Below are 13,863 nucleotides of genomic sequence, written 5' to 3'. Positions count from 1 at the left end.
GTTCAATGTCAAATACATTCTTTCTTTTACTTTGATCTGATATTAAAATCCTTTAAATGTCAGGAATTAGGGAATTGACTTTCAAAAATTTCAAATTAAGCTTTGCCATTAATATTAAGGAAATTTAAGCTGTGCTTTATTTAACACCAAAACTCTAAACAAAATACGGTTCTAACGAAAACATCTAGGTAAACAAATTATTTTACATGCAAAAGAGATAGTTGTTTCATGTGTTAATGTCATATTTGTACTCTTTAGGGAACTTAGAAAAATGTCATAAACATAAGAAATTCTCAGTAAGTATTTGCTTAATGAAAAATGAAAACCTGTAAATAGAAAACTAAATTCTTATTTTCAATTATACTTACATGATGCCTTCTCTTTGAAAAGGCCTGGAGTGATCATAAAATTAAAAAATAAATTGCCATGCATACTACTCCTTGGCAAAGTGAAAATTCTCCTACTAGTTATATTGGCGCCCAGAATAAGGCCACTCTGCCCATAACTTGCCAGCATATACGGTCCTTCTCCAAGCCCTACATAAGTATAAGTAAGAGAATTACAAATTGGCATAGGATTTTACAATTTCAATCTGTTATTTCAATAAAATGTTTTAATAACCAAAATACTCCAAAAATGTTGAACAATTAAAAATTTATCCCTAATAAAATAACTGAACTCTTTTTTCAATAATAATAATACTTTGGAATATAGCACACATATTTACAAATATGAAATCTGGAATACACAACATATACACATAAATGAATATGTATACATATATGTGTGAATACCTACATGCACATGTTTCTATCTTTGTATATGTCAAGCCGAATTGGATAGAAGATTGACTTAAGCTTTCTGAGCCTCAGATTTTCTCATCTATATGAAGAAATTTGTCTAGGTGACTTTCCATCTCTAACATTTCAAGATTCTAATCTATCCTCAACAAACAAAGTAAGTTTAGCTGTATCAACAGTCACATATTATGACTGTCCTCCAAAAATCATCTCTCCTTAGTGTCAGTGCATAAAAAGAACTCAGTCATACATAATACACAACATTTTATTGTTCTGGGCATTACTAAATTTCAACAGTGAAGTATGTCTATAAAAAAGAGAAAGTAAGATGAAGTTCAACCAAGAAATCAAAGGTATTTACACTTAAACTACCATTTCCCATGCACTTAAATAGCTCCCAACAAGGAAGAAAATATTCAATACACTAAAAACTAATTAGTCTAGAACCAAGCCTAAACAAAACTAAAGAGGATTTTTTTTGCAAACTTCATGTTATAAAGATAAGTATGTAAATGACAAATAAGTTCATTGCTATTCAAACAATATATGTATTAAATTTTATGATGAAATCAATTTGACTTCATCCCAATTTCTATGTCATTTAGTGTTCTTAACATAACTTAGTACTATAAAATTTTGAAGAATCTTCTCAATCATCAGATATTAAATTATGTAATTACTTTATACTTTCAATAGCTGCATGGTCACAAGTATATGTGTGTGTTGTAGGTTACATTTAATGTCAATATACCCACAGTATATCATATTGCATCATAAAAGATTGTTATTACTCAATATATTTCATGTTCCCACTTCTCTCATTTTTATCTCAAGCACAATTTTACCTTCCTAGCCCACCCTGAAGAAGAAGGAAAAAATTCAACAGATATGAGGACAGGGTTTTTCTCCTTAAGAACTGAAAATCAGGCTGAGGAAGAGCAAGAGGGGAATTGGATTGGAGGGATAAGAAGTCTTCCAAGTAGAAAGAGGAATGAGGATCAAAATTTCTATCATGCAGACCAAGAGGAGGAGGAACTCTGAGGACAACTTATATTCAAAGGTTGTTCCCTCCCCTAATATCATCTGGGACATGTCACCATGAAACAGCTGGGGACACATACACCATGAGAACAAGAGTTTTATTAAGGACTCAGATACCTTGAGTAGAGAAGGGGACTTGAAAAATCACTCCCACACCAAGGCGTGGCTGAGCAGCAACACTGGAGTGTGTCTCTAAAATCTGGCAGCAATGGCCTCACCTCCCTATTACAAAGGTATACTATAAGACAGTGTCACACTGTGAGTCAAAACATATAACAGCCAAAAAATTTAGACCAAAAGTTTTCACCACCTCATGCCTAATTTTCTAGGAAGAACAAGAGCAAAATAACATTAAACTCCCAAGATGCAAATGTACTTCAATTTATAAATATGCAAAATATGCAGATCATGTAAATATGTAAATAAGGTATAAATAAGTAGATAAAAGTGTAAGTTATAATGAGATACAAGTCAAAATAAAGAAGACATAAATATAACAGCCACTTGAGGACTTAAAGCACCCTCAGATACACTCAACCAAAGAATGAGAAAGAAGATAGCTGAACAAAACCTTCCTTCACCCTGTTGCACATGCCTCTACCACCGAAGCCCCAAGAGACAACTGTTTTGAAGAAATCTATTTGTATAAAAACCTAATGCTTTAAAATTGACTCCCAGTTCATTAGTACCTTGTTTCTGGAATATTTTCATGCATTTTCACCACTGATTCAGAAACAAAAGTCATTGACCTTACCATGATTTTTCTGCAGGAAGAAGTATAATTTCACTATCTACTAAAAGCAATAATTTCCTACGGTGATTCTTTAAACACAGCAATAAGCATATTCTATCTAATAAAATCATTCTAAACTTTAAAAAGTTGCCTACCAATTTTAGCAGGATACCAAAGTCTGTGCTCACCTACAACAATAACAATAATAAAACCTTTACATTCTAAGTAAATCCCATAGCAAATGAACCCGAAGTTATGATTTAGAATCTTTGTGCTAAGGTATATTGAAGTAATCTTGTCTGTAACCTGTGAATTCTCCTACTATTTTAAAATTTTTCTTCCACAGAATTGTAATTGTTATTTATGTGTTTCCCTTAGATTCATAACTTAATAGTAGCTGGCATGTGATAAGTAAAGAAAGCAATTTCAGTAACAAATGTCCTAAGAAAACTAGTAAGTTTACAATAGCTGTGACATTGTTTAGAATAAAACAAATCAAGAATAGTCATTTTAAACCATTTCTTTTTATGATTATTATCAAAAGCCTCCACAATTCTATACTCTCCTTTAATCATTTATAGCGAGTGCACTGCTTTTACAAACTCACTCCCCAGGACACGTCGATTACATTTGATTACTTTGATCATAGTGCCCCTGACATTGCACTAAGACTACCGGTGTTATCATGATGGCCAAATGCCCAGTGTTCACCTTCTGATATGATCAATATAGTGTTTAAAATGGAACTAGAAGAACTGGTTTAAAGAATTCTCTAACACATCAGAAAATAGAACCATCGCTCGAAGTGTAGCTGACTTGACAGAAGGCAAAATATACCAAGTAGTAAGCAATAGTGATTCAGTATGCAAAGAAAATTCTAACTCTGTGTTCAATGGTCTGCAAAAGAAATGCCAGAAAGAACAGAGGCACAGATGGAGACATTCACAGCAGAGTTGTGTGAGATAAGAATGTTTCAGTGAGGAAGTTACTGAAGCATTTTCTCAAGTCAGTGTGTGGGCACTTTATGTAGAACATGAGACAAAAGTGTGCAGTGATCATTCCTACAATACTAGACCAGGTACACAGAGGTCAAGCCCACAAGCTCATTGGCTCTGAAGTCACATCGTTTACAAGTTCCAGCTAATCACATTTTTTTAGCTATTTAATCTCTTTTGCCTTAATTCCCTCTTCTGTAAAGTGCTGGTAATAAAATAATAACATTTGGAAGTTTAATTTATACGATATAGGAAAAGTAGTTAAGACAGCGAAAGCTATTGCTATTTTTATTGTTGCTATCATTAATAGGCTATCAATTGCATTCTAATCTTGTAATCCAAAGGACTAATTGGGAGTGTTTGGGTGTGTTTGTGTGTCTGCATCTGTTTAAAATCTTGAACAAGAAACTTTTTTGGTTAGATTTTCTTTAACTACCCAGTGTTTTTTTTGTTTTTTTTTTTTAATGTTGTGTTTTCCTCATCTATCACACTTCCATAAATGTAATAAAACAACCAAACACTAAAATTTCCATTTTTATTTTTAACTCATCATCTCTATTTCTCCAAACTTATCTAACCTTCATTAGACACATAGCTGATAGGTCTCTCCCTGGGCCAAAAGCCACACAAAGTGCCACAGATTGGTTGCTTGGTCCAACTTTTCTATAACTACCATTCTAACTTACCCATCCACCCATCATGAGTCCAGAGTTTGTCCAGCTGATAAAATGCACCATCTCACTTATCTGTATTAAGTTTTGGGGGCTATTAAATTAAATAGGTTTGACAAGAAGCAGACTCCTACTCTGCTATCTTCTGGCATTTTCACTGAGGATATAATTCTCTCTTTCATCTATGTCTTAGCTTTAGATAGATTCTCATCATTAATCAGGAAGCTTGATAAGGCTAGATTTTTATTATTATTTGTGGCGGGCGGAACCCAGGGCCCAGGGTTATGCCACGTGCATCTGAAGATGGTGACTGGCAGAGAGCAAACAGCATTCTGAATATTCATGAAGAAAGGCAGAACGCGTTTACAATTGGCTGTATTATAATCAGTTCAGCTGCCTAGTGCATGGAGAGATATACTTTACATGTATGCTCAAGCGAGTGATTGCTTGACCTTTAACAGGATTGGATGGACATATCTGGTTACAATTGCTTATGCATGAGACTGCTTATATATTGAGGGTGTTATTTGAATAAATGTGAAGCTGCTTCATGAACTTCTAAAGAGTATGTGTCTTTTGTCCTGCTGGTCGGGCCATAAGCACGAGGAGTGGCGGTTTTCCGCAAGTGGTTTTAGGTAAGCGAAAACACAAAGCAGCCGCGGTTTTCCACAATTATTCAATCAATAAGTTTTCATTCTGGGGATAAGTAAATAATTATGTTTGCCTACAGAGATGGTAAAATAAATTCTTTATGTTATAATCACATTTATATTTTCTTTGATTTCTACAACATAATAAAAAAATGGATTACAGTCCTATGCTGTGTATTTGATCACCAGAATTTATCCTTCCTATCTAACTGAAATTTTGTGGTCTGGACCAATATCTCCACCTTCCTCATTCACCCCCACCACATAGCCTCTAATAATCACCATTTTGCTTTCTACTTCTGAGTTTGACAATTTTAGATTCCACATGAGTGAAATCATATGGTATTTGTCTCTCTGGCTGACTTATTTCACTTAGCATAATATCCTCTAGGTCCACCCATGTTGTCACAAATGACAGGATTTGCTATTTTTTTAAGGCTTCATAGTTAAAAGAAAGGATTTAAAATGTACCACAAAGAAATGATGAATGTTAAAGTGATGGATATGCTAATTACACTGATTGTTTTCTTTCCACAATATATACATGTATCAAACTACCACACTGTACACTATAAATATATATATACACAATTTATTGTCAATTAAAAATGAAATTTGAAGATTTTTTAAATAATCTCCATATTTATACATAATGGTTAAAGGTATGTATTTGGTGTATGTCTTTTATTCTTTGTATCTAAAAAAATAATCAGTTCTATTAATTTATTTATGTCATCCAAAAACTTTTTGTTGATAATCTCTTAGTGCCAAGAACGTAAGCTACATACTGTTTCATTATTTTTCAGGGAATAAATTTTAACACAAATACTAAGAAATTTAGATAAATTTTGAAATTTAAAGTCATTCATAAGGTTATATACCAAATTATTAACCACTTATACTAAGTTCACTGTACAAACTGTTCACAAAGTTTTAATCTAAAAATATATCTAATAGAAAAATATGGTGATATTCTTTATTAAAATGTCACATACCTTCATTGTAATATTCACAATCAAGTGCTAAAAGGAAAAGAAGAATAAATGTTAAAGTATAAGAAACTGACCGCTTAACTGAATAAGTATATATATGGCCATTTGTTTATCAAAAACCACAGGAAAGATCATAGAAAGACATCGTTGTTTAGGAATTTCCTCTGAGTGAAGAGGGTTCCTTATATGTGTTATAATTAACTAAAGTTCATAAAATTATTTTAAAGGTAGGCAAATGCACTTGCCAATATGGAAACTTCAGTTACAGCTGTTTGAATGATACCCTATTCTTCAGATAACAGCCCTCACAAGTAAATAAAATATTTAGGGTCAAATCTGAAAGCAAATTAAAGTTGATTTTTTAAAAAAATTTTATGCTTGTATAATTATGTTCAACAGAACCCCAATATTATGTATAACTCTAATGCGCTAATACAAAAATCAAAGATTAAAAAACAAATTTGGGAAAAAAAAAACATGGTTCTTATCAGGATAGTGACATTTCATAGGCCTAAGGGAACTGAAATCATAAACAATTTCTCTGAGAATAGTATATAATTCATACTTCAAATGTTGCAGGGACAGCAGTCAAACACAACAGAAAAATTATCTCAAATTTTTCCTTTAATGAAAATTTGTGATTGTCAAAGGAATATAAAAATTGGGTCATCTAAAATGAACTCCATTTCCATTACTTCCATGGAATTAGTTCTATGATAAAAAAAAAAACTGAGATAGAGCTTATTAAACTTTTCCAACTGACCATGTTCCAAGTAGGGTACTCACAGCACACAGTGGATGATCTCCAAGGGACAGACACCCCTTCCTGACAGCACTTGTAAGCATAGGCTGCTACATTAGTGCATAAACATTCACAGTCCCCACCCAGATTACAGTTGCACGTGTCTTCATGGCAATTTTTGGCAAAAGAAGTAACGTCAATCTGAAAATGAAATGAAATATGACATAATTTAATTTCAATAAGTGCTATGAAACTCAAACTTCTACAAGAAAACTGGTACATTTTTAAGATTGGCATTATAAACTTAACACTGCCACCTAGAGTTCTCATTGTCTCAAACTTCCATGCTGCCAAAAGGAGAAAAGAATTATTAGGTAAATGTCATATCAACAAACTAGAAAATAAGTGATAAGAATAGCAAGTATAATTACAACAACTACAATATAACATATTAAGATGTCATATTATTGTTTTTTAGAAGTTTATTATTTCATTATTGGCTTATTCACCTGGCTTTTAAAGAAGAGCATGTTCAACTTCCAATTGTACTTTACATGATTTTTTTTTTTTCTTTTAATTTTCCTCTTAGGCAATGCAACATTCTGGTAACCATGAATGGCAATAGCAATTTCTTTAAAATTTCTCCTTAATTGTTTTATTTGCATTGTAATTGTTAAGTAGCTGACAAAATCTAATAAGCTTACAGTGATGGATCCAAGTTTTACAAAATTCTATTTTTCACCTCAAAGTTCAAATATTATCAAGGACAACAAATATCATCAGATAATTTCCTTGAAGTCACAGACATATCTTACCTTTTCAAGAAAATATCTGCCAAATACCCTTGTTTGATTAACCAAATCTGTCTATCATTTGTTCTTGCAAGTAAAAATGAGTTCTGAGAAAAAAGCAGCCAACTTAGCCAACAACTCAAAAATCACACAAGTGCCTTTCTCGAGATAGCTAGCATATGTGGCTATACAGCAGGAATATTGCTTGATTTTTACAAATACATGAAACTTTTTTAAAAAAACTTCTAATGGGACCTGAAATTATTATGCATGGAAGAAGTTTAGAAATTTAAATTTCTGAAGAAACTATATCCATCTTGGAAGGTGCTTCCAAAAATCATTTTAAATCTGCCATTAGTAATCCTATTAAACTCTACATTAGGTTGAGGAGAAGAATGACCATTTGGCATGGTTTTCTGCAGACAGATAAAGATTGATGCCCTTAATCAAAAAATGCTGTATTAAAATAGTATTTAATGAACTAGAACAGATTATAACAAATACTAGGTATAAATGTACACTGTTAAATGAACTGTAGTAAGACAGAAGTCAAACCAATATTTAGCATCACTTCTGCAGGAAAAACACACTAAAAGAAAGGTTAGGAAGGACACCTGAAAAGCTGACAAATAGCTAATTTATCTGTCCCATTCATCTCAGTATTAGCGATATGGTACCTCTTTAAATTTGAGAGTTTAGTAAAGTATTCATTTACCACATTGCGACAGGGAGCAAAAACATCGCTGTACAAAATGGAGCATTCTTTCTTGGCATAAGGAAATTTGTTTTGATGTGCCTCACAGGGTTTTATGGTTTCACTTGGATCTTCACACTGTTGAAATATTATAAGGGAGAAAGGAAATTTTTTCAAGGAGTAATTCTCAAGTTGAAGCCAAAGCAACCTACGTGACTCCGTCCAGGACAACAGCAGCTAATACATTCCATTCCTTTAGACAGGCTTTACCTACAGCACCTGCCCTCATCCATATATACTATTGGTTAATAGCAAAATAACTAAACAAAATATTAAAATAATAGTGTTATTAGAAAGAGTGAAATCATTTTAAATTTTCTTAAATGCAACATTTACATGACAAATTCTACAAGCATGGACCTCTTTAACTTTTACCTCTTTCTTTTTTGTCATTGTCCATGTTCTGAGGAACTGTATGTACTCAAGTCTCTGCAGGCTCACCTCCCATACACTCAGCAACTTTGCCTCTGTCTCCTTTAATCTATTTGCTTGAAACTGCCCTCAGGAAGGCCATCAATGACCTCTTCATTACTAAGTCTAAAGGCAACTTTTTCAGTCTGCACTCTGCTTGACTTTTTGCCACCTTTGATTCTGTTTAATACTTTGTTCTTCTTAAATGCCTCTCTTCATTTGGTTTTAGTGGCACAATTTTCTGTTGGGTTTTCTGCTACTATACTATATTGGATGCTATTCCCTGACCTTCTTTTCCTTCTCCTCTTAGCAAAGTTTAATCCTCAAACCTTTAATTTTTTTCTCATTCTATACATGTCCTGACTTCAACAACTAGTAGCTACCAAGTCCCTGTTTCCATCCCAGATCTCATTCCTGAATTTCAAAACCAGATATTTCTACCTAAGTAACTCCCAGTCTCTCCTCTCTGGACACATACTAAACTACAATTATTTCCACACCCTTGTCCTGCCAGCCCCCACTTCCTCTTTGCCCTTCTTCAGAGAGGAACAACAGTATCCCAAGTTTCCAAAGCCATAAGGTAGGAGAGCTTCTTGAACCCTCCAAATCCATCTTTCCTGTAGTCTTTCACCAGAGGCTGATGGTTTTCATCTCCAGTGTTCCTGAACTTGTAGTTTCTCAGTCTTGACTGACAACATTTCTAGCTGGAATATAGAGTCTCCTGCCCCTCTTTTCTTACAGATCTCTACTTTGCAATCTAGTTGTTCTCTATTTTAACTACAACCACTGTGGACTTCTTGAGATGACTTTTATATACTATGCTTTCCAGCCTTCCCGATGCCTGTTCCTTCCTTTTCCTGTTATCTTCTTTCTCATAAACTTCACTTTTCCAGCTTCCATCAATTTTAAAGAATTCATCTTTGGGGTACCTTCTCCAGGACCCTGCCTTGGGTCATTTGACCTCCACTTTGTATGCACTTCTATCAAAGCATCTATCTCAGTATATTTTTATTGTTAACTTTTCTACTTACCCTACAAACTAGACTCTAAATTCCTTAAGGGGAGCTGAGTTTTATTCATACTCTGTGTCTGTATATAATGGAAAACACTGTGCTAAATAAAACTTAGTGAATGAACTTAAGGTGGAGGAAGAGATGGGAAAAAGCTGATCAATGAACACTAAGTTGCAGTTAGATGAGCAAGATGCTCAGGCCATGCTGTTGCATCATGTCCTCGTCTATGGAGACAATAGCTTTTGCATTTTAAGTTTGTTATAAGAATTATATAAGATAAATATGGAAGTTCATTAATTATAAATTACTATAAAATTATGTAAAAATTTAATCTAAATAAATTTTCTTCTGAGAATAAAATATCCTACTAAAAAATTCTAAAAAATTTTTTTTAGTTCTAAAGTATATATACATTCAACTCACCTGTCCTAATGCCCAACTATCTCCAAATACCTGAGCATTTCGCACTTCCAAGTTATTAGAGGTGGTCATATCGTTTGAAGTACATTTGTCAAAGTTTCCACACAATCCTGATAGTTTGTTCTAAAGTAAAAGAAAATTATCATTGAATACTTTGTATTTATTTGAAGATCCATATTCACTAAAGCATTTCATATATACATATAAGACTTCTGTAGAAATCATTTAAAAATAAATGTTTTGAAGAAAGTAAATTTTCATATCTAGGTATTACATTTGTAATTATTCTAAGTTCTCAAAAATATTTTGTCAGTCTCCTAATCGCATTTATCTATACTTGTCAGCATCTCAGCCTTGATACTACTAATAACAAATAAATTTTTAAATATAATCATGTATTACATTATATACATGCATACATATATATCCAAGAAGATATGTGTGTATATAATTTACATATAAATATAATCTTTTAATGATGAAAGGCCCACTGACTAATATGTTTAAGATTCAATAAGAATATATACATTAAAACAATGAAGATAACAGGTTTCTATGAGTTGGGAATGGTATTTTAATACCCAAGTGGACTGTTCAAACCAACAATATCCACTGGATTATCTCAAAATACTATGAAAATCTTTACTTTTAGGGAAAGGAGAAGGACATGAATGATCTTCCAAAACCAGTGAAACTCCTTCTTAAAGCCTTGGACTTAAACTTGTTGAACTCTTTGTTCAGGATTGAAGAATGGAACACAGCCCTTCGTTAATGGTGCAGCAGGCTGCCCAGCAAAGCAAATGCTAACCCTAGTGTCACCATCTCCAGAACCACTTACTACCATGGAGCCTCTATTCTCAGAAATCACCTCTATCCAAAGGTCATTCAAAAGCTGAAGCATCAGGAAGAGGAAGAAAGACAAATAACTTGTTTCCAAAAAGCAGGGAAGGGAAAATACCACTAGAGATTATGTCAAATCAATGAAAGATGCAGTATTTGAGCAATCCTAAGAACAGGTCCTGGGACTTTGTTTGCCCTTAAAATAGAAAGACTGTGACTTTAATATAAAAATCATGTCTTAAATTCATAGCATATTAAATCTTTTTAAGATGTATCTTTCTTATATTTTTATGAGAATATGATATTGCTATCCCAATTTTTCTTTAACTTGACTGAGATTATATCAATGCATCTCAATTTCAATTTCAGATTAACTGGAAATTTTTAGATATATCAATGCTTAAAAAATCTTTAAAATATAAATTTAAATTATCAAATCAAATTTTAATATTTTAAGTTAAAATTTAATAATGTTTAATAAAAATTGTTTACAATACTTGTACAATCATTTAAAAATATAAAACATGAAAATTATAACAAAAACGGCATGGTATTGGTACCAAAATAGACAGGTAGATCAATGGTACAGAATAGAGGACATGGACACAAACCCAAATAAATACAATTTTCTCATACTAGACAAAGGTGCCAAAAATATACAATGGAGAAAAGATAGCCTCTTCAATAAATGGTGCTGGGAAAACTGGAAATCCATATGCAACACAATGAAACTAAATCCCTATCTCTCACCCTGCACAAAACTCAACTCAAAATGGATCAAGGACCTCGGAATCAGACCAGAGACCCTGCATCTTATAGAAGAAAAAGTAGGTCCAAACCTTCAACTTGTTGGCTTAGGATCAGACTTCCTTAACAGGACTCCCATAGCACAAGAAATAAAAGCTAGAATCAACCACTGGGATAGGTTCAAACTCAAAAGCTTTCTCTCAGCAAAGGAAACTATCAGTAATGTGAAGAGAGAGCCTACAGAGTGGGAGAATATCATTGCCACTCATACTTCAGATAGAGCGCTGATTTACAGAATCTATAAAGAACTCAAAAAACTCTACACCAAGAATACAAATAATCCAATCAACAAATGGGCTAAGGAAATGAACAGACACTTCACTGAAGAAGATGTACAAGCAATCAACAGATATATGAAAAAATGTTCAACATCTCTAGTAATAAGAGAAATGCAAATCAAAACTACCCTAATATTTCATCTCACCCCAATTAGAATGGCGATTATCAAGAACACAAGCAACAATCGGTGTTGGCAAGAATGTGGGGAAAAAGGTACACCCATACATTGATGGTGGAGTTGCAAATTAGTGCAGCCACTCTGGAAAGCAGTATGGAGATTCCTCAGAAAACTTCAAATGGAACCACCATTTGACCCAGCTATCCCACTCCTTGGCCTATACCCAAAGAACTTAAAATCAGCATACTACAGAGATACAGCCACATCAATGTTCATAGCTGCTCAATTCACCATAGCCAGATTGTGGAACCAACCTAGATGCCCTTCAGTTGATGAATGGATAAAGAAACTGTGGCATATATATACAATGGAATATTACTCTGCCATGAAGAATGAGAACATTATGGCATTTGCAGGCAAATGGATGAAATTGGAGGATATCATGCTAAGTGAGATAAGCCAATCTCAAAAAACTAAAGGATGAATGATCTCGCTGATAAGCAGATGAGGACATATAAGGGGGGCGTATGAGGGGTTAGCGTTAGGGTTAGGGTTAGGTTTAGGGTTAGGGATAAGGAGGGTGGTAAGAATGGAGGAAGGAAGGACTGTATAGAGGGAAAAGAGGGGTGGGAGGGGTGGGGGGAAGGAAAAAAATAACAGAATGAATCAAACAATATTGCCCTATGTAAATTTATGATTTTTAATTAAAATAAAGAAAGAAAGAAAGAAAGAAAAATAACGAACCATAAAATGTTTTAAAATAACCCAGATCTCAATATTGGTATTTATGCCATATCATACTCAAATAAACATGTTTTTAATACAAAAAAAAAGGAAAGAAAATTATAAGCATTCAGATTGCATCAACAACCATGAATGGATAAACAAACTGTGGTCCATTGACATAACAAACTACTACTCGGCACTATAAAGAAATACATTATTAATTCACACAATATAGATGAATCTTAAATATATTTCTGTCAAGTCAAAGAAGTCAAATTCTAAAGGCTACCTGTTAAACAATTATATTTATACTATATTTTATATTTATATTATATTTATATCTGGGAAAGAAAAAACTATAGCGATGGAAAATAGATCAGCTTTTGCCCAGGCCTTTGCAGGTAGGGGTAAGGGTTGACAAGATCTAGAACAGTAATGGTGGATCCAGACTCCATGCATTGTTCAAAATGCATAGACCCATAGAGTAATTTCACAATATTTTGTTATAATTTTACTGTCTGTAAGCTTATGAAAGCATCCAGAATGTGGAGCACAATTTAGAAAATAGATTGTAACAAATGAATCTAATTGAATTACAAACAAATCACATCACCCAACTGAAGGGAGGGGAAAGACAGCAGCTGACTTAAGTACCTTAGAAAATAGACATTGTAAGATAAAGTCAAAAATAACCATACACAAGCACTGCACTATAGTTGGTGAGGTTCTTCTTCACAGGAGGATGATTAGTAATTTGGAAAATACAACCTAGTTCTTCAAGGAAAACATTAATCATTTTATTTCCAAACATCAAAAGGTAAATGTAATTTCACTTCCTGTATTTTTTTTTAAAAATATTTGATTGACTCACCTTCCATTGTGGCCCAACTTTGATGTGGATAGTTGTCTTCTTATCCCAAAGAATAGTGATGTCTTTCTCTGGGAAGTACACCACTGTGTAGTGCCCAGCCTTCCAGAGCTGATATGTAGGTTTACTTTCCAGAAAAAAGCCTGATCGCTTCTTCCAAAGACAAGGAGAGAGAGAGAGAGAAAGAGAGAGAGAGAATATCATGTTCTCTG

The 13,863-nt window shown here is 33.3% G+C and overlaps 1 protein-coding gene across 1 annotated transcript in view; it reads right to left on the bottom strand.

The window, feature by feature from the left end:
- The window catches only part of OTOGL (otogelin like), a 122,831-nt gene that overhangs the window by 44,971 nt on the left and 63,997 nt on the right, over positions 1–13,863 (bottom strand). Inside the window, exons 27-32 of the mRNA XM_079141184.1 lie at positions 13,655–13,804; positions 10,017–10,136; positions 8,131–8,247; positions 6,669–6,825; positions 5,886–5,912; positions 369–536 (exon numbers count right to left, since the gene is read on the bottom strand). Coding sequence (XP_078997310.1) covers positions 369–536; positions 5,886–5,912; positions 6,669–6,825; positions 8,131–8,247; positions 10,017–10,136; positions 13,655–13,804 — 739 coding nt within the window. The remainder of the gene's footprint in view (positions 1–368; positions 537–5,885; positions 5,913–6,668; positions 6,826–8,130; positions 8,248–10,016; positions 10,137–13,654; positions 13,805–13,863) is intronic.

Source organism: Sciurus vulgaris (assembly GCF_902686455.1).
Source record: "Sciurus vulgaris genome assembly, chromosome: 5".
NCBI lineage: Eukaryota > Metazoa > Chordata > Mammalia > Rodentia > Sciuridae > Sciurus > Sciurus vulgaris.
The sequence above is the reverse complement of the archived record's forward strand: the minus strand, read 5'-3'. Positions and strand labels throughout refer to the sequence as shown.